This window comes from Pectinophora gossypiella, chromosome 4 (genome assembly GCF_024362695.1).
Source record: "Pectinophora gossypiella chromosome 4, ilPecGoss1.1, whole genome shotgun sequence".
NCBI lineage: Eukaryota > Metazoa > Arthropoda > Insecta > Lepidoptera > Gelechiidae > Pectinophora > Pectinophora gossypiella.
The window spans coordinates 6,516,130-6,541,619 of NC_065407.1; the positions used below are offsets into that span (position 1 = coordinate 6,516,130).

General features: G+C 39.6%; 3 protein-coding genes across 11 annotated transcripts in view; 2 read left to right on the forward strand and 1 right to left on the reverse strand.

The window, feature by feature from the left end:
* Positions 1-7,623, forward strand: part of LOC126366199 (SH3 and multiple ankyrin repeat domains protein 3) — a 248,622-nt gene extending 240,999 nt beyond the window's left edge. For 5 of the 6 annotated variants that reach the window (XM_050009203.1, XM_050009202.1, XM_050009205.1 and 2 more), the window contains 6 exons: positions 443-572; positions 819-1,060; positions 1,233-1,387; positions 2,100-2,222; positions 2,662-2,789; positions 4,103-7,623. In XM_050009203.1, coding sequence (XP_049865160.1) covers positions 443-572; positions 819-1,060; positions 1,233-1,387; positions 2,100-2,222; positions 2,662-2,789; positions 4,103-4,697 — 1,373 coding nt within the window. In that variant the 3' untranslated portion in view covers positions 4,698-7,623. Of the gene's footprint in view, positions 1-442; positions 573-818; positions 1,061-1,232; positions 1,388-2,099; positions 2,223-2,661; positions 2,790-3,258; positions 3,344-4,102 lie in introns of all 6 variants that reach the window. The other variant, XM_050009207.1, reaches the window with a different exon arrangement.
* The window catches only part of LOC126366192 (WD repeat-containing protein 19), a 31,062-nt gene extending 9,299 nt beyond the window's left edge, over positions 1-21,763 (reverse strand). Inside the window, exons 1-21 of one of the 4 annotated variants that reach the window (XM_050009183.1) lie at positions 21,582-21,763; positions 21,468-21,501; positions 21,233-21,390; positions 20,528-20,752; positions 20,099-20,309; positions 19,389-19,669; positions 19,025-19,284; positions 18,590-18,810; positions 18,083-18,205; positions 17,336-17,535; positions 16,440-16,640; positions 15,882-16,093; positions 15,572-15,659; positions 15,141-15,338; positions 13,900-14,893; positions 13,630-13,779; positions 12,520-12,613; positions 11,216-11,325; positions 10,627-10,794; positions 9,500-9,576; positions 8,527-8,639 (exon numbers count right to left, since the gene is read on the reverse strand). In XM_050009183.1, the coding sequence (XP_049865140.1) occupies positions 8,527-8,639; positions 9,500-9,576; positions 10,627-10,794; positions 11,216-11,325; positions 12,520-12,613; positions 13,630-13,779; positions 13,900-14,893; positions 15,141-15,338; positions 15,572-15,659; positions 15,882-16,093; positions 16,440-16,640; positions 17,336-17,535; positions 18,083-18,205; positions 18,590-18,810; positions 19,025-19,284; positions 19,389-19,669; positions 20,099-20,309; positions 20,528-20,752; positions 21,233-21,390; positions 21,468-21,482 (4,099 nt within the window). In that variant the 5' untranslated portion in view covers positions 21,483-21,501; positions 21,582-21,763. Of the gene's footprint in view, positions 1-6,493; positions 8,640-9,499; positions 9,577-10,626; positions 10,795-11,215; positions 11,326-12,519; positions 12,614-13,629; positions 13,780-13,899; positions 14,894-15,140; positions 15,339-15,571; positions 15,660-15,881; positions 16,094-16,439; positions 16,641-17,335; positions 17,536-18,082; positions 18,206-18,589; positions 18,811-19,024; positions 19,285-19,388; positions 19,670-20,098; positions 20,310-20,527; positions 20,753-21,232; positions 21,391-21,467 lie in introns of those variants that run through there. The other 3 variants (XM_050009184.1, XM_050009182.1, XM_050009185.1) reach the window with 3 other exon arrangements.
* Positions 21,764-22,737: 974 nt separating this feature from the next.
* Positions 22,738-25,107, forward strand: LOC126366245 (probable arginine--tRNA ligase, mitochondrial). Its single transcript, XM_050009300.1, has 3 exons — positions 22,738-22,927; positions 23,009-24,122; positions 24,208-25,107. Exons 1-3 carry the CDS (start codon positions 22,892-22,894, stop codon positions 24,705-24,707), a joined length of 1,650 nt encoding a protein of 549 aa, XP_049865257.1. The 5' UTR covers positions 22,738-22,891; the 3' UTR covers positions 24,708-25,107.
* The last annotated feature ends 383 nt before the right edge of the window (positions 25,108-25,490 follow it).

Consider the following 25,490-nt stretch of genomic DNA (forward strand, 5'->3'; position numbering starts at 1 on the left):
TGTAAAAAGCCGGACCTGTCAAATCTTTAGGTTAGGTAAGGGTAATCCGTGAAAAACGGGATGATGCTACGGAGATGATGATGATGATGAAAGGTCAATTCCAGTTCCAACTTGACACACGGGCACGGTGTAAAACCGACTCGGAGACTATGTCCCTTTCAACACGATGGACTATCTATGTAGGCGATGGGCTAATAAATAACCTGTCAGAGTATGATTCTCCAAGTCCATTATGTAGCGAGCATTTTATAGCGAATCGGACTGCTGGTGATCTGATGACAATTTGTTTTATTCCAATACGTACTAACATGCAGGAACCAATATAAACCTTCCAAATTTGTCGTCGTCTAAAGTATTCGTGCAATGTAAATTTGTATCTAAAGTGGTTCTGTGTATGAAACTTGAACCACAATTTAAACTGCAATCCTCTTCAACCTTCCAGGTGGAACGCCTCAGGGCGGCACCCCGGTGGCTCCCCGCACCGCCTCCATCCGCCAGCGGCCCGCGTCCGGCCGCATCACCGCCGCAGAGCTGGAAGAACTCTTCCAGAGACAGGCAGATGCTGATACGTCGTAAGTTATACTGAGTTTTATGAGACATTACATAAGTTTAGGCGTGATGACGTTACAGATTGAAAAATCCGCTGTGGTGTAATAGTTAACATGTTCGTCCCGGTTTGGGAAGAGCTGCGGAATCGAATTCCGTCCGAGTCAGATTTTTTTTTCTTTTCATAACATCCGCTCCACTGCGGGCCGGCGGAAAATTATATGCAAAAGAAGTCTCATTACAAACTTATCACACCATTATCCGTTTTCCAGTGGCGGCAACAACGCAATGATGACGCGGTCAGCGTTCCAAGGGGGGTCAAACTCTCCTCCATATTCGCCAGCTCGAACCCCAGGACGAGTGTATGCTTCCGTAGCAGAGATGAAGCGGTCGCGAGGCAAGATGTGGGCCAAATCCCAGGGTACCCTGCGCAGGGACTTCCACTCAACACCGGATCTGGCAGCTGAGCATCTCACGCATCCTCCACGGACTCGCTCTAGTGAAGATGTTCATGGTAAGAAGTGATAAATTGGTTCTCGTTTGACCACAACCTGGCTCTTTAGATGATAATTGCCGATGTCTCAACATCGGATCAGAGAAAATAAAACATATTTTCCTAAATAATGGACAATCACTCTTAAGTAGTACACATGAAGTCAAATGACATGTATTGTTTATATATGAAGGTCCAGGGCGCGTGCCCCCTCCAGCGCACCCGCCGCCGCCGCCACCAGCGGTACCAGCGTCCACATTCAGACCTGACAACCAAGCCAAGCTATACGCGTCACCTCGCGACCTAGGCCCAGTCGCGTATAGATCCCGCGCTGAAAACTCACATCCCGTAAGTACAAGATTATACCAACCTAATTCTGGAGTCTTGATGCATAATTCTCCCGACTTCAGAATTATGCTACTGACAGATTGACTGAGCTTAAAACGAATTATGGTATGTTTGGAAACAACTTACTGACAGGACATGGTATTATACTTATTTGTATAAGAGTTTTCGACTGACCAGCTAACACAGATTTGTCACTGAGAAAAAAACGTCCATGATTATTTGAATCAAACCACTCTTATATACAGGTAGGTCAATTATTTACATAATTTTAGCAATATCCAACACTGAAAGTGAAAGGAACAGGCCAGGTGTTTAGCGTTATCAAACTCCGACTTATAAAACCCAAAAACAACACAGTTTCACTCGCAAATGTAGGTACACCTACATCGTCGATCCAATTGAAGAACGACAGTCTTAGGTCTCATTCGTGATGGAAGTGGGCACGGTTACAGGTGCATCGAATTCTTCTAGTTAGTACCGCGCATACACACATTCCCGAGAAATGTGTTTCGGAGGTATGTGACCTCGCCTATACCTACATTGGGCTATGTGGATGTATTCGTGCTATGCTATAATAAATATAAGAAGAAAACAAACGCGTGCCGGCTTTTCCCTCCCACTCTGGCTTAGACCCAACCCGAGTACGACTTTGACTTACGGCCCCGCCTGCTGTATGAGAATGAAATGCGCTAAGGCAGTTATATGGTGTCAGGTACGCAAGTGTATGTCACTGCGGTCGTGGGCGGGGCCGGGCGCCACCCGCGCCGCCTCCGCCGACGAGCCGAGCAACCAGTACGCGCAACCCTTCAACCAACACAAGGGCTTCGTGCGACAGGTATTTCATGGTCTAGATAAAATTATAGCTCATTTATTAGAGCGGCTCAGAAATCCTCCTCCTCGTCTCGACACCACTAGATACCTCTTGACTAGGAGCAGACATGTGCGAGAGAAAGCGAACACTCTTTCACTCTCTTCCTCGTGGTCGTTTCACCGCAACTAAAAAGGACAAAACGCAAAGCACATAAATATTTCTTACATTTAAACAATATTATCTACATGTCAAACTATTGATCCTCAAAATAGTAATTACATGCGAGTCCTGTGCAGAGAAGTGCAAACCGAAAGAAGGGAAATTCTTGAACACGCCACCTTAGTTGTAACCAATAATGGAAAATTTCTAACGACGAATTATGATTCAGGTGGTTTTACTAAGGAAAACCCGTAAAATTATTTAAATATGACTTGTTATACATATCATGTGTATGGTGTTACAGAACTCGACGCCCGCGCCGCCGATCCCGGAGCCGGACTACAGCATGTCAGAGTCAGACGATGAGAACTCCGTTAAACCCAAGAACGAACCGGCGGCAGTCGCTGAAACCAGCGCAAACAGTAACGCTAGGTAAGTGATACTAAGACAAAGTTACAACTTATCATGTTTTATTATCTTTTTGAATCTACTTTTCTAGGAACTGAGTCAAGTAAGGTTGAAAGACGAGTACATGCTACAAAATATAATAAAAAATTCGTCCTTAACCACTCGTTATATAAATCAATTACCGATTCACAAGTTTATGTTGGTGTTTGACGTAGGACTAAGAATTTTCTTTATCTTTATTTTCATTTTTCACTGGCGTTTCAAATGTCGAGGGGCACATTTCCAGCCAGAACATCTTCCATTGTGTTTGTAGAATAGACGTTGTGATATTTGATTTATGTTATAATTACGTTTGTAAAAGCTAATGTTTCAAACATAGAGTAACACAGATCTCCGCTCAAATCATATCAAATATACTACTACTGATTTCCGACTTCCTTCTTTAAAAAAAATCCTATAATTTAATTATCTAACGCTAAACTTAATATTTCAGGACACCAATTTACGCAACAATCATAGAAAACGATGGGGATATGAGTTATGCGTTTCTTTAGTTTCAAATTATTTACAGCAATAAGGTATTATTTTATGAATAGATTAATTTATGTTGCCGGGGTATCGCTTTGTATATGTTTGTCATTTGTATCGTTATGAAGTTTTTTTTTGTCATAAGTAATACAGGAAAAGCCATTCATAATTAATTAATTAGTATAATACGTCTCTCGATAACGATCACATCACTGGTCTTTTCATTCATCATTACTATTTTCACTGCCTCTGTTAGCCGATATTTCTTATGGCCAACAGATGGCATAAGTGTCTCAAAAACGCCACTTATTTTTTCACCATTGCTTATGTGCGAGTACAAGTGGAGTTCGTAAATAATCTTACGCCTGTCATCCCTAATGGACTTGTATGTAGGTATTATAAAAGGGGTACTACTAGTCAAGAAAACTAATTGCATAGGTTACTACTTACCCTATAGAATTTTTAATTGGTGCGATCTACTATGCAGATTGTTCATTGGTTACTCTAGTTATTTTAAGCTTTCCACGTCGTACAGAACAGTATCTTAATTAAACGTACAAGTTTTTAAAACACTCTCACAAAACTAAAATTATTCACTAATTTTGATTAAAGTAGAAGTAGTCTAGTGATCGTATAACTTAGTGGTATTATTGTCAAAAATTAGATTTACATTAATAGAGTTTTTGGAATTTCCATTCGTTTTTTTTTTTCTAAATTAATAGATAAAAAATATGAGTTGGCAGACCCACTAAGAGTCAACCCTGTAAAATTAATGTTGATAATAAACGTATAAATGTTTTTATTTCCAGCGGCAGTAGCTCCGGCTCGAGCTCGATGCAGCACTCGTTCTCCGTGGACGAGATCCAGAAGATCCGCACGCGGCTCAAGTCATCCAAGTCGTGCGGCGACGAGCTGGGCAGCGTGGAGCGCGACGACGGGGACAACTCGTCGTCCGGCGTGTCTTCCGACCAGGAGGCGCAGGCCAAGCCGCCGCCGCGCCGCGACAAGGTGTCCTTCTGCAGCTCCGTCACCGTCAAGTCCTCCAACGACGTCATCAGCACGGAGCCGGTGCACAGCTCGTCCGAGAGCCTGGCGACGCCGCCGCCGCCCATGCAGCGCCACAACTCGCTGACGCGCAAGCGCGCCACGGCGGCGCTGCTGCGCGGCAGCTTGGGCGCGGCCCGTGGCAAATCTGCGGCGGAGCGGCTGGGCGTGGACCCGGAGAAGGCGCCGGGGCGGCGGGCGCGCGCCGCCGTGCTGCTGGCGCAGCTGCCGCCGCCGCCCGAGGAGCCGGCGGGCGCGGCCGAGGCGGGCGCGCCCGTGCTGGCGCCGCCGCCGCAGTTCAGCGACCGCGTGCGCGTCGTGGCCGCGCTGCCCAAGCTCGCGCACATGCCGATGCAGTAGACCGGCGAACTACGATTTTCTCGCTCAAAATCTCTAGTTTGCTCGGCGGAACCCGTGGCCCGTCGACCTTCTAATATTTTTAGCTCTCGAGCGGAACTTACAGGTATAGGGCGGTCTTAGAACTGATAGGTAGTACTTACCACTCGATAGATGAAATAGGTACCTTCGAATCGAGCTCACATTGAGTCTTTTATAGTGCCAAATGCAGATTTGATAAGATTTTTCGTCACGCGGTTTGTATTATTACACTTTTCACGGATTATTCTTATTGTATCGCACGGGAACTATTGTGAGCTGCGATCGGTAGGTCTCGCTCTTATGAACCATAGATTATAAATAACTTCACTTTTTGAACACTCGTCGTAGGCATAACCACATTGTAATTAACACGCGTTCTTTTGCAAAAGGAATAATAAAATAAGCGGAAAACTTTTTGTAATCAAACGACTAAATGAAACCAAAGATTTATAGTATTTATTGTTGAGGAGTTAACATTGATATAGTTGAAACTAATTTTTATACATTCCCTTATTAACTAGTATTAATATACGTTTTCATAATCGACTTGGATAATTGGATTTATTTAATTGTTATTATTCATTATGATATAGTCCCCGATATGTGTCAAATTATTTTCTCTATATGAAAGAACTTATTTAATCCCGAATTCTATTTCGTATAACCCTACCCTGTTACAACGCAACCAAGTGCCATCGTGTCTATCATTTTAAAATATTTTTATATGTCTCTGTAAATATATATTACGAGAGCTATTTGTGCGTTGAAGGAGTGGACTTGGGACGCGTTACAAACAATATCCGGCCAAGATATCAAAGTGATCTTCAGAAGAAATTATATTTATATATTTAAATAAACACACTATTTATAAATAATATTTATATTGTCTAAATATGTTCGATATATCGAAGGTATAATTTTATTAATTTAATTCGTCCATTATATTCGTTTCAAGTCCACTCTTTTGTAAATGCAATCTAATATAATTTGGTGGCCTAAGCCGCCTCGCATGTGTTCTCATACCGACTAGCGCTTATTATTATTGTTCAACGCATTAGTATTTTATCCGTTCCATTGAAATGTAAATTTTATACTACAGTCTGTTCGCAATGACGTGGTCTGTGGTCACTGGGCGCTTACAGCGCCATCTACAGAATAAACACTATAATCTATTTTTTTCAGCTGTTATAAATGGACCGTGTCACATGAACGGACTATAATCGAAAATATCCGTGCATCTTTTTAGATATAGTATTAAAAGCAAGGAAAGAGAAGTAACACCAATGTTTTATATTCGATTGATTTTGTATCTTGTTGTATTTAAGGTCATGCGCTGCGTAACGATTTGTGCGCGGATACGATATCATATAATAAAATTGTAAACGTTTATAAATCGTTTATTGGCGGTTTTCTAACTTTTATATAAATAGTTTTCAACACTTTTTAAGCTTTCACTAGAAGCTGTTTCGACGTAGACGCTTCTATAGTTTCATTTTTTAACTACTCCTTACATCCTTGTTAAGGTAAAGTTCTAATAAGAGTCTAGTAATTAATCTTTTTATCAAAAATACCTCTTCTCTATTAGAAAACTGTCAATAACACTCGGGCTAACTGTCTGAAGACCTGGGTTAGACTGAACACTGCCGTAGCCATTTTGAAAAAAAGCCTAATTTTATACAAGTATTATCTGCGCAGCTAATGTGAACCTTACTTCAAAGACGTTAAGTTTGTATTTTGATAAGTTTGTTGTTGTCGACTCGGTGGATCCTTTTGACCGACTTTGCGGAGTAGTGTACCACCAATATAATACCTGTATTTATATTAGATATAGATCTACTAGTTAACACAGACTGTTTACTTTAATACCTACATACATAAACTCTCGCCTATTTCTCGTCAGGAAAAAGAAAACGCTACATTTAAAATACAGATTTTAAAAAGAGTTTTAAAATCTGTATTTTCAGAGGAAAATCCACATTAAATATACACTATTTCGAAAATATATCGTAATACTTTGTGATTAAAATATAAAAAAGGAAGTTATTAAACTTAGCAGTCTGTGCTAGGATTTCGAAAGTTCGATTCAATTTTAAAGTCTGATTTTATTTTATTTTAATATCTGACTAGTACACAAATCATTAAAACTATTAAAGTTTACAGATTTAACTCTCTATTTGACAAGAAGAACTCTACTTGAAAAGTTACGTTACTCAGACGACGTATTCACTAGAGATCACTTAGAGATTTTATTTCACTAGATCAGTTTGAAAATGATATCATAACAATTATGTTTAAGAATGGAACTTTCGTTTTGCCTTTATCCTGTAGATCATAAAATCTAATCTAGAAGAGTCGCGTCAACAGCATAGAGTTGACTTAGAAACTTCACTGTATTATTAGCACAATTAATTTCTATTATTAAATGTATTATTATTTCGTTATAATCGTCTTGTCATTATTTTAAGTTGTATAAATGTATTGTCTACTTAAGGCATAGCTAGGTAGTGGTAATTATATCTAGGGCAATATTTGATCGATAGTAGAGTAACAGGCGGAAAGAAAGACATCTGAAAACTGTTTTGTAAGACTAAAATATGCGTTGTCATTGGTTGGTATTCTGTCAGAATAAACCAATCAGGTATTGGCGTTTTATTTTTTAGTTTTACGAAATGGCTACTCGTGGGGCAACCATCGTTTCTCACTCGAAAAACATTGGTTTGTAAGTGCGTTTGTATCTATTAAGTCTCGAGTTTTACAAAGGATTACAAATGAGTTTCTATGGTAGCCCCTAATGTAATTTTGTATAATACCAACATTGTGTTTTGCGTTTCATTTGAATCTCAGTATCGGACGTGTAACTACAACTTGGTATACTTTCAAATGAAATTAAATGTTTCATCACTATAAAGGCATTTTATTTCTTTTCACATAAGATATATAAATAAAACAAATATGTAACTGGAACAAAAATATAGAGAGCTTCCTCTTAAATATTAACTAAATATAATAAAAAGAACACATCCCAACTTTCCTATTGCCGTGCCTTAACAAATTGCCGAGATAAAGCATTAAATACGCTTTATGCTACTAAATATAGACACTATCCTTTTCAACATACTCCAAAAGAAGTACCCATACATAAAAAACCTAAATATCGGACTTCAATGGAACTACCAATTTTTTGTCTGGGCTAATCCTAGACTTACACGACATTATAAATTGGACGGAACGCATCACATTGGTACATTTTAATATTTCTACGCTACAATAATTTTGGTATAATGGTGCTTCATTATTTTTAGGTCAAATTATTAATGAGTTGAAATAAGCTGCACAATTAATGCCTCGTTTATGTAGACGCAGCATGTTAAGCGGCACGTGACGTCACGCGGCGTGTGTGAACGCTCTGATACATTGTCATATGTTTGAATTCACCGCGCGGCGAGACTAATACGCAAATAATACATTATCGACGCGTGTTACATACATCATACGTATATTATTGTTAAAAAAAACTGTTTAACATACACACATGAGTTCTAATTAAAGCTTACTATTTATATATCATTCGTTTCGACGCAATTACAAGCGGTTTTATCTAAGCTAAGTATAAATTAACGTATTTTAAGACTCTTATCTTTCTACTTCCTCAATCGAAGGCAACCTTGAAGATAAAACTTTTGTAGCAAGGCTGAAGCTTATCTTTCACTATACTAGTGTTATATGTGGACGGAATTGTAGTTGCTATCACATAATTATTATATGTTACATCGAAGTTGTTATTGTAAGTTAAGAAGAATCTAAACTATACCTTGTTCACCGGTGTGATAGTCTAAATACAAAGATGCATCGTCAATCTTGACTAGCCTCCTGTGGTCTACATTCTCGCCGCACATTGGACACTTTCCTTCTTCTTGTAGAATCCTGGAATATAATAAATCATTCTTTTACTTTCACTTCTCTAGGTTTTCCATTTTTTGACGGGCCTTATTGTAAATTTGCAGCATATGGCCAGACAAATAGGGAGCGCTGAGGGCTCTCACCCAGTAGAAAATTTAAGACAACGGACATGAGAGTGCTCAGTTGGGCGCGAACCTGGGCTCAGGGCGTCGTCTGAAATTATATTATATTTGTGGTCCGATATCACCCCCCCGGTGACCGGTCGGTATAGGAGTCCTGAAGTATCTGGTGAAGTAAGAGTAAAGAAAAATAGTAGAACGCGTCCAGTTGCTTCCAGCACTGCATCTCTATATGTATGTTATGAAAACTGACTTAGCGGCTCATTCCTTGTAATTTAACGGGTGATTCAGAAACGATTATGAACTACATTGTCAAAAAAAATGTGAAAGTTGAAAATATTATTTTGGTCTTTATTACCCAACCTTTAATCGGCAAAAAATTTGGTCACCGTTGAAAAATCACACTTTAACCCATTTAATTCTACATTCGTTCGTAAAATGTCCTCTTATATAAGTAAAAGAGCAAACTTCCGTGTTTTACATAGGTTCAGTTTGTGGAAGAAATTGTTGGAACGACGAGGCTAAAGAGTGAATCTCAAAATTTCAAGTTTGGTGGCGAAATTTCATATTATTTTTTCGTGGAAAATTGGGTTCCGACATGAAAAAGATCCAAAAGGATCCTCGGTTCCGACATGAAAAAGGAATTTTTCAATTCCAAATTTTCCCAATTTTTCACGAAAAAATTATATGACAGTTCGCCACCAAACTTGACACATTTTGATATTCACCCTAAACCGAAAGAGTAAAAAGACAAGCGGGACTCACTCGACAAACTCCGACATGATGGCTGGAAAGTCACATTCGGGACACGCGGTGAGATCATCCTTCACGATGTGAAGACCCTGAAGTTACCAAAACATCCTTTTAAATATAATCGAGGTCTGCAGAATTATCGAGGGTTTTGACCAATAGACACAGCGAATGATATCTGCGTAGATAGAGGTCGTACGGTACAAAGCCCTCGATATAATCCGCAAAGCGCGCGCGCGTTGGCTGTGCCGCGAGGGCGGAAAGTGCGTCACGTACTACTGACTCTATCTTATTAAGAGGTAGATTCCAAAGTTTTGACGATCTGAGAGCAGTTCAATGAAGATCGTGAACTGTGGAGAGATATATACATACATACATAAGATCTCGCCTATTTCCCGTTGAAGTAGGCAGTGATGACGGAGTTTTACTTACTACGATCCTGACATCACGTTCACTTCTTCCACTTTCATCAAAGTTTTCATGGCTGCTCGCCTATTTAGGGTACTCTTGGCCTTACTTTAAAACACTTAGATGATATGATGAGAGATATATGGTTAAGATCCGCGGTTCGAACCCCGGTACCGGACCTGTGCAGGTCAGGGGCTGTGTGGTGCCAGTGTGCAGATTTCACCAACACAGTTGGCTCGACCATTATAATATGACGGCGATACGGTGACACTACCTATGACGTTAGTCTAACAGAAAGCTCAGTGAGGTATGGGTACTTAGTCCTGTGATTTGAAAGATATACCTGTGACTGTCCCAATTGACTACTAGCCAGTTTTCCGATAAGTACTTATTTTAAAAAATACAATCGGTTGTTTTATTTTCTCGAAAAAACTTTATATAATAGAAAATATCATATTTTTCTTCATTAATCTCAAATTTCACGCGAAAACGGTCGGTCACGTGACATTTTACCCGGTGACGTCATATTTCAATAAATAAACTGTCGAACTACACGTCACTTCAAGTGGCTTGAAATCTCACAAATATATTATTTTTATTTTTTGAAATGTAACGTCACATGAAACTCAATCATGGCCGCCCGTATTTCGGGTCTTGTAATACACAGATAAAAAATCGCATTCTTAACTTGTAATAATAACGTGCTTCGGTTATGTTGTAGATAAGATACTCACGGTAGCCAGACAGAAGGGCAGGTCAGCCTCGCAGCGCGAGCAGCGCAGCTCGGCCGAGGGCAGCGCGCCGCCGCACTGCGGACACGGCGCCTCGGGCTCCGGGGGCGGAGCGCCGCGCGGCGCGTGCCGCACCACTGACTCTATCTTCTTGGCGTATTTTGAATCAATCTGAAAGTTGCAAGGACAGTCATAAGAGCATTAAAATCTTATTCCATTACATACATAAACTCAACCCTGTAATCCCTATTGGGTTGGGCAGAGGGGTGATATGATGAACTGTATAGTGAGACAAGTATTTTTCTTTTCAGCTAATTTAGGACACGAACTAATCCTGGGCCTTAAGCAGCTCAATAATAACCCTGACTCCAGGGTTGATAAGGCTGGTAATCCACCTCAGAACCCACATGATTGAAGAAGAAAAATCCTGGTCTGGGTTCTTTCTGCGTTAACTCGCATTGGTGTCAAATTGGTGCCAATTCGTATTCAAAGTGTACCTTTGTTACTAACTGAATAAAGATATTTTTGAATTTGTAACGTTAACAACCCAAAGGAAAAAGAAGAAAACCCCGGAGAAAGAAAATGTTAGTACCTGTGACCTGTATTCCGGCTGCATGAGCACCCTCGCCCAGTTGTATGCCTGGTGTTTGAGGCCCGCGCGGCTGCATTCTATCACCGTCGACGTCAGGATCGACACTTGATCTGGAAATACAAACGTCGTCCTTTTTAGGGATAAGGTTTAAATTAGGGAGGGGCTTTTTAAATGTCGGCCTAAAACTGACGTACGTTCCATAAATTTTATGCCTGTTCCTGTCCCTTTCCCTTTCTTCTTCGGCGGATAAGAAAATGACAGATATAACATAATAAAATTAAACGGCGTGCACTGGAATCAGCACCATTGTGAACCTACTTACTTATTAAAACATAAACTTCTGATTATTACAAAGCGTGGGTACTTAGTTTATCTTGCGATGGATATACCTCTGAATACCTAATTTTGAATATAATCGTGAGTTTATGTATTCTTAATGTTATTAAGGTACATGACTCGTCTAACAAAATGATTTCAATAAAGCAATAAACAAAATACAACCATCCTTCAACGGCAGTCGGGTCAAATAGTCTTTTGTGTCTTCGAATAATTAAATTTTAGCTTACCGTTTCATATTTTATTCTAACAAAGTGAGTATAAAAGGTAGATCTTCCAACACAGGTGTGACCACCTGAAGATATAATTACTATCAATATCAACATTTTTGCAAATGTCCAATTAGAACTTACATTACGAACATAAATCGATCGATGGGTAGGTTTCCTCGTCGATTGATAATATTATAGAAAAAACTTAACAGTTTCGTCTCGCTTCACAAAAAAATTACACACGGCCTGAGGGTAGTCAAATTTTTATCTTCGGAACCGGTATTATGTTAATGCATTGGCCACGCGCGTATCGGAAGATTCTTTTCTTTTTTAAAATAGTTACTATCAATATCAACATTTTTGCAAATGTCCAATTAGAACTTACATTACGAACATAAATCGATCGGTGGGTAGGTTTCCTCGTCGATTGATAATATTATAGAAAAAACTTACAGTTTCGTCTCGCTTCACAAAAAAATTACACACGGCCTGAGGGTAGTCAAATTTTTATCTTCGGAACCGGTATTATGTTAATGCATTGGCCACGCGAGCATCGGAAGATGCTTTTCTTTTTAAAAATAGTTCGTTTCGGTAAGTCCTTGTCAAGCGTCAAATAGGAGTTTTTAAAAAAAGAAATCGAATAACGAACGCTAATGGGACTTTCACAAAGAACAATCTTTGTATGTAATGTTGAAATAACACAATACTAAACACACAAGACTAAATGCTTTTAAAGAATATTTCGCTTTAACTTACGTTGTTGTGTAGGAAAAAATGATACTTCTGTCGCAGTCCGGAGCAAAAGTCTCGCCGCTAGGTCGTGTCGTCCGCGTTTCACATGTGTTCGAACCTACAATGGCAATAAATACATAGAACAATTTTATACTTCCAGTACAGCAATAATGTATTTAAAAAGAAACTAAATAATAAAAAGAAACTAAAAAGAATACACTGCAACAAAAGTAATATGAAGTATTAACTATAACAAGGAACAATCAATGATACGCACAGTTGACTGTTCAACGCTATATTCGAGACTGAGTTAATCTCCCACCCCACTACCCTCACTATAGGAACATATTGTGATTATTATACTACCTACATTACAAAATAATAAACTATGGTAGAAGAAAACCAGGTATGCTCAAAACTGACAGCTAACATTTCAAAGTTAGCCCAGCTGACGTCATTCCACCCTGTAATGCCATTTTGTAATAAACAAATTACCCACGATCAATGTTCTTATATTTACTTTGCAAGGAAATTTTGAACTTTTGGTAAAAGATTTACTTACAGTTTTAATATTTTTTATATAATGTTTTTTAGTAATTGTAAAAATTACGTCTTTGGAATGTTGGAGATACCAATTTAATGGTAACTCTTACGTCATCAATGGGCTAGCAATGGCGGCTTGTCATAGGGTTGAGCATACCTGGTCTTCTTATACCATGCACCAGACTACCCTCTAGGTAGTGTCTCTGAACTATCGATAGTTGTCATTTAAAAAAGGGCATCCTATCGCCTCGAAGTACAATACTTCATACCTTTCCTGTCAACAAAACTTTTCTGTGAGCATCGATAGTATCGATAATCGATAATCAAAAATATCGATAGTCCTCTACCTCTAAGGACGGCAATCCGGAAAATCTAACTCGGTAATCCGGCGGATCAGGCATCGTTTGACATCTACCGGATCCAATTTACCAGATACGAGAACTAAACAAAAACGTGACATCTGATTTTGAAAGATATATAGTTATTACTTAGTTGTGTAGCGACTGTTTGATCACTGAGAATAGTACGCTCACTGATGCACCGAAGTAGTGGTCCCTTGCCTAAACAAATACAAAGAGATAGCAGACTCACCAATATGTAAGAGTGCAGCGTGGCGATAGTGTGTCGCATGTCCCTGGGCACGGGCATGTTGCGAGACCGCAGCGACACGCACATGGAGCGCAGCACGTCGCGCGCCTCGCGATAGCGACCTGCGCGGCACTCTGCGCCCGCTATAATCACCTGTTAATTTAAACAAACGGGAACGGGGGGGTTTAATAACAGTAGTAACCTTATACAACTACTCTGAGATAAAACTAGTATTTTATTTCAAATATGAATAGTTATGTCTGATATTCTTACCGCAGTCTTCGCCGCTTCATTGAATTGTCGTTTAGCCATATAAAGACGGAACAGATGTCGAGGCTCCCGCGGCGTCCCGTCAGTCTCTCCCAAGAGAAACTCTATCAACCGCCTGGTCAATCGTTCGTCATCACTCGAGGCAGCAGCGTCGATAGCAATACTAATGCCTTCATTCTCCTCCTCCTCCGACCCTCCCGTCTTCAATAAATGCGTCATCGCCTTACTATACTCCCCAGCGTGAAAGTAAAACTTCCCCGCCAGAAGATGATTCTTCTCCCCTTCAAAATGCAGCGCCAAGCTCTTAAAATCCTCCGGCCTAGCTTGCGAAGTCTGTATCAATATCTCCCCGTACAAATGCAGTTTGCCGTTTTTTCTCGCAAGCTGGAACGCTTCATCATAACACAAAGACATGACCAGAAACTTAATGGCCGATGTGGGATCGTCGCTGTTTTGAAAGTAATTAGCGACCATCTTTGCACCTTGAACGGATTTTGTCTCTTGAACCAAATTTACCGCTTCTTCGATATCGTCCAGTTTGTCCAAGTTCAGTCGAATAGCAGATTCGTAATCTTGGGCTTTTAGGTACGATTTCAAAGCATCAGTGTATCTGCCTTCAGCTTCTTTGGCTTTAGCGTATTGTATGTGGATGCTTGGCGAGTTTATCTTGGGAAGCAAAGCTTCGACTTTGAGCCAGGATTTCAGTTTGATGTATAGGGAGGCGGCTTTTTCGGTGTTTCCTGCATGATCGTATAGAGCGGCTGCGTGGCTGTATTGTTTTTCTTCTTCTAGAAGTTGTGCGCAGTCTTTGAGTAGCATGGTGTCCGAGGCGTGTTTGAGGGCCATGGTGACGCCGCGCATGATGTCCCCGCAGCGGATGGCCATCCGAGCGATCCCCGCCTCGCATTTATTGTTGTGTTCCTTCACCTTTATGTCTTCAGTGTTTTCAGTTATCAGGCTCTTTTCATAGTTTGCAAGGGCTTCGTGGTAGTCGGCACTGGAGAGAAAAAAAATACCGAACTGAGCATAGCGGTCATTAACAGTTACCTAGTTTGTTAGTAAAGAGCGACAGTTCAAGGTTCAAAGTCCGATCTTTACATAACAATCTTTAACGAAGTTATCAAGTAAGAAGTTTACACCGCTTTCTGTTCTTTTTTGCATGGTCTTGTCCATGTCTCTGAAATCTGATGCAAATCGCATTATAAAAAAAGAACGGAAACGAAACGAACGAAAGAAGATCTCACGTAAGCTCAAGATGCTGCGCGCGGTGCAGCGTGATATGGTGCGCGCGCGCCGGGCAGCACACGGCGGCGATCTCGGCGGCGCGCGCCCACTGGCCGCGCGCGCACTGCAGCTCCAGCGCGTGCAGCGCCCCGGAGGGCGCCGTCTCCAGCCAGCGGGCGGCGGCTTCACCCTTGCCCAGGTACGCGCATAGCATACCGCTGCAATACAATTACGTAAAACCATCTGTATAACTTTCAGGATGGGTTTTCTGGTTTTCACTACAGCAAACAGGAGAGGAAACGAGCAAGGATATGCAGGAATCGACCAAACACCGCGAGAGAGAGAGCGACAGAAACTGTTCTCTCACTTTCTAACTCACTGTGATTAGGAAAATCTCATGTCCACCTTGACAACAACCCACTCTTATCTTATTTTCCCGCTCATGACTTACCACAGTATGGAGAGATCCTCAATATGGAGAGCGTCTTCTAAAGCCCAAACCATAGCCACGTCACTTAGTCGAGTGTAAACTCGAATAGCTGCAACAATATAATAACTAAATAGATAGGCCAATTACCACAAATACAAGAGTCCCTGACTGATTAAGCATGAGATAGCATTTCAAAATTATAAATGTTAGGCCTCACTCTCATCACAGAACAACCACGCTTCACTATGCCTCAGTAGCCACAATTTATTGTAATATTATCTACATGAGGATATACCATGCCCTATATCGGGCCGTACCAATCTCTACTTACCAAATTCGACATTAAGATCGGCTATGGCCGCCTCGCCCAGGTCGCGCCAGGCCTCGCTCTCATCCACAGCATCACAGAACAACCACGCTTCGCTGAACCGCCTCAGTAGACGCAACTTCTCTATATGCTTCTTCTGGTTAGTTATACGTTTCTCATTGTCCGCGTCTGCTAGGCCGCTTGTATTGTGAGACTCGAGGGACACTTTCATTACGCTGGAAAATATATATATCGATTACAGTATTATAAACATGGTGTAAAAAAATAAACAAATCTTACGAAACAGATTTGAAAGAATAAGCAGTAGATTGGGAACTTTACTTCTACTGGAACAGAATTAGCACTTAGATAGATCGAAAATCAGGGATAGATAAATTAGTTTTAATGACCGTAATAGTCGGAATGAGGTTGGAAGTATTATCTGGAGTCCAGAAAAAGTTAAAGTCCGTTCATCTACAAAATTTGTCTATGAAGTCGCGACGATAGTTTAAAATTCGAACAATATGATTTTGTTTTGAACAGAATGTCTGTCGGATCAGCTAGTAGACAATAAAGACTTACGATCCTCCACTAACGTAACAATAGACATCTCCAGAGAACAGGATGAGCGGGATCTGACTGGACAGGATACTCGTAACTGCTACGAAGTCCACATGAGATCCGTTGATACTATTGGCTGCATAGTAGTACGTCTCTATTGACTCTTCAGTGTATATGATGAACACGTTACGGTCCGAGAGACAGATGTCCCATATCACGCCCCTATGGAACATAAAAAGAGTCATGCTACATCAATTAAGAAAATAGTAACCGGGTCCGGACAATTCGGAAATTCGACTTGCAGTGTCCGACCGAACAGAAGACAGTTCTCATATAATGTTGTGACTATATCCACCGGGAAAAGAACTCAGAACCTCCAAATCGCAAGCTACATTATGCTCCAAGAAGGCAGTTGAACTCCAAGAAGAACAGGGAGGAACTCTTGACAATTTGTTGAAGAAGCCAATCTGACGTTGGTAAATTTTATCCCCAGTTGATTGTGAGAAGACCTGCATTCAACATCCTTTTTCTTTCGTGTGGGTTGTAAGATCAATGACTAACCTCATCACTGGTATCAGGGTTACTATTGAGCCGCCAAAAGCCCCTCAACTCAGGGTCAGGCTGACATGGCTCAAGTAACGACTACATACTTAAGTAAATAGTAGCTGGGACCGACTGCTTGACTTGCCTTCCCAAGCACGGATCATCTTACTTTCGGACAATCGAGTGATCAACTTGCAATATCCTAACCAAACTCACAAAGAGATCACAGATTTTTGTGATATGTTCCTACCGCGGTCCGAATGCCTTCCGGACTTCCGGATCATAAGCCCAACGCTCTACCAGGACCACTGGACAATGGTGGCCGTCTAGTCAGATGATGGATGTGTATAAGATGTGTACGTCATGCATCTCACTTGATGTGTGGCGGCTGGTGGCGCGTGAGGGCGCACAGCTCATCAGCGGCGGGCGCGTACACGTGCGCGCGGCGCCGCTCGTCCAGCACGCAGGCGCGCGCGCCGCCGATGTCGCAGAACACGCCGACAATACCGCACGTGTGCTTGTAGCGCACGCACGACCGCCATTCTTCCACGCCGAAGTATTCTATATGGCCTTGCTGGTGATAAAAACAAGATAGTCATTTCCGCATTTGAATACATTTGAATCTGATGGGAAATGTTGATGTGGCCAAAAAAGTTAAGCTCATTGCACAAAGGCGATACCTGCACGTTACAGGCGATTGTGCGATGGCGCGCCGCGCCGTGCAGTATTTTTTTATGAACGTTTGCATCCAATGTTGTATTTTTTTATTAAGACCATTTTAAAATATTTTTTACAAAATATGAAAGCTATTTTTTTCCATTTAAACACAGGCGTCCATGATTGAGCTTCGTGTAACGTCACATATCACAAAATAAACAGAAACTATCTGTCAGGTTTCAAGTTACACAGCTGTTTGGCAGTTTATTTACTGAAATGTGACGTCACTGGACAAAATGTCACGTGACCAACCGATTATAACACTAATTATGAAAGATTCTTCGCCCGTATAAGTCGCTAGTTTGTTGTAAATAGTTACGTTCGCGGCAACCTGTACAAATTAGGAGAGTTTAATTTTGCCGCCGCCATGGGTTTATAGCGGGTCACAATAATCGGATACTTACGTCGGTGACGAATATAAAGAAGTCACTGGTGAGGTAGATATCCATGATCTTCACTCCTTGCATGTGTGGCTCCGGAAACAACATGGCGTCCTTCTCTGGGCTTGACGGGTCTGGTGCGTCGATCTGCAAACATTAGAAAATAAATAAAGAATACAGGCTTCATCAGGTCATCTTTGCTGATGTTGCAGTAGTCCTACAATAGAAAAGGCCACTAAATAGTATGTGTGCCTCCTAGGCCCTTATCAAAAAAATAATTCGTACCTCCATCCATATACGAAATTCAGAGCATGTTACACTACTTGATAACTGTCCGGTAGCCTATCAAATTATCTAATAGGTAGGTAGCAAAACTGCTATAAGATACTTATGCAGCAGTTTGTCCGCATAGGTCACCTGTTAACTTTTTTTTGTTTGTTGCTTTAATTTTCTTATGGCCTCCATGTAACAAGATCTTATCCAGCGGAACATTGACATCCACGGCTTTATTTTTCCGTTTCTGTTACTTACGGAATGCAACATAGCCCGGCCCTGGTACAAGGCGGCGGCGTACGCGCCGGCCACACGTACAGCGTCCACCGGCGCGGGGTATTGCCTACGCAGCGCGGAGCCTCCACCCAGCGGGTAGAACCACGCATGCGCACCACTCACACAACACACGTGCGAGCCTCCCAGCGCGATCAGGCTCGGCTCCGTCGGCAGAGAGTACGATGCTAGAGCTGTTGGTTCCGCTGAAAAGGATAACAAGTCGAATTCTACAATTTGCCAGGAGGGACAAATAACATGAAACGCTATACGCCTTTTCTGGTCAAAAAGTTACCAAACTTTTCCGTACAATAAATCCACTACGTTAAAAAAGATATATTTTCTTATCAACTTAAGCCATGTGTGCGATCGATATACGTAACTGTACCTTGCCTGTAACGTAAGAAAGATAATACTTACATTTATTCAAAGGCTCAGGCTCATCCCCGACAGCTATGCACTGGTACACCGTGGCCTCAGTAAGGCTAGTCAGTGTGATCACTCTAGTGCCATAGGCCGCGTGTAACGGAGGCAGAGCAGTGACAAAAACGTTCAGATACGCCCTGCCCGCGGTCGCGAGCAGTCGCCCATCAGAGCTCCACGCGCAACGTTCCGCGCCGCCCGGGGGCATTACCGACCCTGACACCTCGCCGTTGTTCCATACAGAAATTATTTTTAATCTGCAAAGGAACAAAAAAAGACAATTTCAATCACTCCAGCTGCACTGCATACCTCTTTTTTTCATTTTGCATTTAATTCGATAAGGTGAATCATTGTGACTTACTGTCCATCTCCACAAGAAGCAGCTTCGCCATTACAAATAGCCACATCAGTCAGATTGTCCTTATGATTCTTTACTTGGAACAATTCTTCACCCACCTCTTTTATATGCGTGGATATGGCAATGATGAATCCTGCACTAAACCCAATGAGTATGTACCCATCTCCATACCACTTGTATGACACTATAGACCCGTATCGTTGTTGAAACGCCAGTTCTATTGGGTTTTCAGGGTTTAATAAATTGTATAAGTATAGTGTTCGCTTCCCGACGACTAGACTTATCTGAAAATGAAATAGATATAGGAATCGCAGAAGTTGTAACATATTATGCCTCGTATCCACTAAGCAACAATTAACGCGCAACACGTAACGCTTAACGTGTACGGCAATGTTACACAACAACGCGCGACGTTGCCAGCTGAAGCGCAACATGTCGCGCAGCTTGTTGTTTGTTTAGAGAACATCATTAGTTGATCATCAATTGTTGTCGAGTGGAGACGTGACGCGCAACAACACTAGTTCTTCTGGCGACATGTTGTCTACAACAGATGTGTGTGTATTAGATGCGTAGGTAGGCAACATTATTAAGTTCCGCGCTAAATTTCAATATGTTGTGCAACTTGTCGCGCGACAAATGATGTCAAGTGGAAACCCGACTTTAATATTTATATGTTGTTTGCTTCCTTTATAACATTATAACAGGTCTCTTACAGTATTTTCACCAGCAGCTCTTTCATCAGTTTTCATCTCGGAAAACTGTAGGTCATTTGGTGCATCTCTTAGAGAAATGATCCTCAATGTGTCACCATCAGCATTATTGATTGATAAAGTCTTATCTTCGGAAGCTAAAACCAAGATACTGTCTTTGTTCCAAGCAGCGCAGGTGATCCTTTTTGTATGTTTGCCTATTATTGGTATCCTCCTGCAAAAAGAAAATAATAAATGATATATTTTCAATTTCCTTGTATGTTTTTCTTTTCAGGTTTTTTTCAATTAATTACCAAGCTTTGCTGTCCTGTTCATAGTGTTATTATTAATATGCAAAAGTCTACAAGTAAAGAGTATGATTCTTATAAAAAACATCTTATAAGTTTTTGATTATACCCAGGATTATGAAATACCTTACTTTACTGTACTTACTTAGAAGTATGATGATGGTACAGTGCCAAATTCCCTTTCTGTGTACCAACAGCCAACAGAGGTTCCCCATATGCCCAGGCTATGCATGACGGAGGTTCCCGGAGACCCGTTTCTATGTTCAGTTTCTTATTTGCATGACACTCCCATAGGAGCACTGCATTGCTATTAGGAGTGATCACTGCTAAATAGTCACCGTCATTGTCCCATTCCATGCCAGCACATAAACTGCATTAAAAAAGAATCTAAACATACACAAATATATAATGTGTATTAATATGAAGGTGGTGGTAACCTGTCAATGGAACTTGTTAATTATTTTGAAAAACAAAGTTAATAGAAACCACAACTAATACACAATCCCCAACTAATACAAATATTAATTATAATGTTATCATTATCATGTATACAGTTGTAAAGATCCATGACTATACATTGCTAAAAAGATACATAAATAGTAAAATTGCATGTTCAATTTCTTCCATTGAGATTACAAGTATGAATTAAAAACTTACTTATATGCTAACTGCCTTACCAATAAAAATGAATGGTGAATGTGTGTTTAAGTTTAAGTATTAGGCAACAATGCGAAATTGAATCCAATTATCAAATAATTCAATTGGACTTTGCCTGACTGTCAAATACTTTCACAGTTTATTTTTTATTGATAAGGCGGCTTGTCTATTTCCTTATAGTATACATACTTACCCCTGTAGCTTCATTCTCTCCAACAGTGTTCCTGAACGGTCATGTATAGCCACTGTTGCATCTGTACCGGTGGTAGCTAGCAAAGAATGGGACTCCCCTTTCTGCCATATGAAGTACAGCTCGCCCAAGCCATGTGGCTGCTCTATGGTGTACAATAACTGCAATTAAAGATAAATTACATTTACATAATTTTATCAGAACCACTGTACAAAGAAAAATAAAATTGATATCTCACCTTAGGCGTCGTCATTTTATAGTACACTCCTTAACTAAAATTAATAATTCAAGTTAACACACTTCACTTTCATAAAAGCATTTTATTAAAATATTTGATGATTTGATTACAAACGATTGACGCCTGATTTCTTTCAAATTCGATGATTTTGACGTCCATCTCTTTACATGTCCTATGTTGCTAGGCAACTGTTAAGGTGTTTTCACACTAGCAAAGCCAAGAGCAAAGCGCACTATTTAGTTACATCATGGTTACATCCGATTCCAGTTCGAGTGCTATTACCACAGACCAAGTAGAGATGTGCTATCACACTATCCATCAATCATGCTATTATATTAGATATACCAGATGGATTACGGACTATACAAATAATACTATCATAGTATAAGAAGACCTATAGATCCGTCTTTTGACGGACTCGAATCAGAGTAATGCGAAAACGCTCTCCAATTCGATTACTCCGATTCTTTTCCGATCCGAGTGCATCCAATGACAGATCCAAAGTAGCCATACTATAGCCATGGCCATAGCATTGCCATAGCACCATACCACTATTTGTATGGTAGTTTGCGCATTACATCCATCCATCCATCCGTATCATAGAAATGTTCTACTGTCCGTTATTCACGGATTCGGATCGGAGCGAAAACGCAAAACACCATCGCACACGGGGAAACCAAACAGAATATAAAAACTCAATGAGGGACTTTCCAGGCTACGTTCACCAAAAACATTATAGATGGCGTTGTACAGCTTTAACGTGATAATTACCTTTTTTCACAATACTCGGGTATACAATTATTACAAAGTACAATTTAATGGCAGAAGCATACTCTTCTCTTTATTTTGATCAGAATAATAATGGGTGAAAGATCTAAATTGTGCCTGGGTGTAACAAAAAAGGTCATCACTTATACCCAAAAAAACAAAGATAAAAGATGCATAATGTCGTTATCCATGAAATTAGAAGGAAGGAAGGAACATTGGACGAAGAAACATCTGAACAGCGCCATCTATATTGTGCGCGGTTGCGGGGTAACAATGTTGCAATGACCTCTTTAAATTATGGAACGGCTACAAATTAAATAACAACACTCCAGTGTATTGTATAAATATTAGTTCATAGAAATGTCAAAATTGGCATGTTTTTTAGACCTACAAATGGATACAATAATTTAAAAAAACACGTGTAGCATCAAAAAGTAATTAGAAATATCAAAGAAATATTCTTTGGCTTCCCTTTTTCACACAAGACTTGTCACAAATTTTAGCTCATTTGTGGACGGACGTATTTTTAGGTACTTGAAATGCTTGTTGAAATCAGTTTAATTCTAAATAAATGAGAAATAGAAGCTAAACTAAACCATTTTCTATAATTTAGTCCACCTTTAAAGTTATTAACATACAATTATCCTACTTTCACAATGGCCAGCAAAGTGAAAGCAATGTTGATAAACAAGGTTAATATTTTCGTCTAGTCAAAGTATCCTCTATAATTTTGGCACCCGTCTGTATTTATAATCACGTTGTTTACTTTTCAGGTGATGCCTAATCATCTCAATAAGGAATCTTTCTTAAGAAGTGCAACAAATTTTCACATTTCATACAAACATAATGAGAAATGTTTTCTCCTGAACTTGTCAAGTAAGAAGTTACAAAACTCAGTAACCACTAGTCAAGTATCTAACAACATTGTGTCTAATTCTGAAACAGTTCAAGTGGATATAGACAGAGAGACATTCATAAGTACTGTATTAACTCATATTATATCATCTAAAAAACCACAGGTTAATGAAGACCCACAGACGATAGTGATAGATTTCAGTTCACCTAATATTGCCAAACCTTTCCATGCTGGTCATTTAAGGTCCACAATCATAGGAAATTTCATTGGCAATGTGAACCAACATTTTAATAATAAAGTTACAAGGATCAACTACTTGGGAGACTGGGGTACACAATTTGGACTACTGCAGTATGGTTTAAAAGCCAAAAATATTGATATAAATGGTCTGAAAAATAACCCCATGAAAGCATTGTATGAAGCTTATGTCTATGCAAACAAATTATCATCTACAGATGAAAGTATTCAGGAACAGGCTAGGGACTACTTTGCCGATATAGAACAAGGGAGGACTTCTTTAGAAAATTGGATGAAAATTCGTGAAATTACAGTTGAAGAATTGGAAATTGTGTATAAAAGATTAGGAATTAAATTTGATTCTTACCATTGGGAATCTGATTATAATGGAGGAGCAATCAAAGATATATTGAATTTATTAGAAGAAAATAATGTGATAAAAACTGATGAATCTGGAAAGAAAGTTGCTAGAATAAAGAACAGGGATGTGACTATTTTAAAAAGTGATAAGTCTACTTTATATCTATCTAGAGATATTGCTGCTCTACTAGATAGGTACAAAAGGTATAACTTTAACAAAATGCTGTACGTAGTGGACAACTCCCAAACAGATCACTTTGCAGCCCTATTTGAAATTGTGAAGCAAATAAATGAAGAATGTACAAAAGGCTGTCAACACATTAAATTCGGGAGGATCAAAGGCATGAGCACAAGAGCTGGTAATGTGGTGTTCTTGTCAGATATCCTAGATGAGGCAAAGCAGAAGATGTATGACCAACAGCTACAATCTAAAAGTAATTTACTTAATGATACTTTAAAATGACTGTTTTTATTGTAGGTACCTAATAGCTTAACCAACATAATTTCAAAATTTTTCAGATACTAGGAATTCAGCCATGAATGAAGAAACCTGTGATATTCTTGGTACCACTGCAGTCATAATTAATGATTTGAAACAAAAAAGACTTAAAGATTACACATTTAGCTGGGACCGGGTTTTACAAAGCGAAGGAGACAGTGGAATCAGGCTGCAGTATCTTCACTGCAGACTATGGAGCCTAGAAAAAAATTCAGGATTGGCAATCCCACAAACTTGTGATCCCACAGCTATTCCTGAAGAAATTGTAGGTGATGTAGTAGCAGAACTAGCCAGATTTGAAGATATTCTGTCCAGATCTCTAGAAGAATATGAAGCTTGTGTTATAGTTAACTATTTATTTAGACTAGCAAGACATGTAAATAGAATGTTCAATGAATTAAGAGTAAATAATGCAAGCCCTGATTTAGCAGCTCAGAGGCTATTAGTGTTCCACTCTGCTCGTGTAGTTGTAAAAACGTGTTTAGAGATATTAGGAGTAAAGCCTCTTTATGAAATGTAGATATAAAGAATATAAATTGAAAAGTGGTGGTACTTTCTTTGCAATTTCAAAAACAAAATGTAGTACATATATGAGTAATATATGTACTACATTGTGGGATGATACTATGATTATAGGTCTTCATACAGTACACCTCCGCAGGTCTGTGCCATTATTATGTTTTTTTAATAAAATAAATTAGAAAATAGTATAAAAATATACTTGTGGTATTTCTATACTAATCCACTCATGTGGCTATTCAAACAATTTTCAAAAACAAGTATAACATTTTAAGATGTTATCTTATTTAAGTCTACCAAAATCTTTTTTTACTGAAGCCTTACACAGAATTTTAATTGCACACCGGGGGAGGAACCTTTATTTAGCTATGTGCTTCAAAAGAAAAAATATTTTATTTCTATAAAATATTTTTTATAAAGATTGATTGAGAAGATTAAAATATGTATACCCATATATGTGTTTAAGATTTTACGAAGCGCCCTCATACGTTTTAAATGAGGAACTTTCCAGACTACGTTCCTCCAAAATAATATAGATGACGCTGTTGAGATTCAACGCGATATTTACCTATTTTCTCATTACCCTGGTACATAATTATTCAAAAATAAAATTTAAAAGAAAGAAGCATTTATAAAAATAATTGTTGCTTGATATTTGGATCACATTATGTATAAAATTATGTTGCTACCTATATTGTTTCTGTTTGATCAGAAACAGAGTAATAATGGGAGTAATAAAAAGGGTCATTCAATCATTTATACCCAAAACAAAGATAAAAGACGC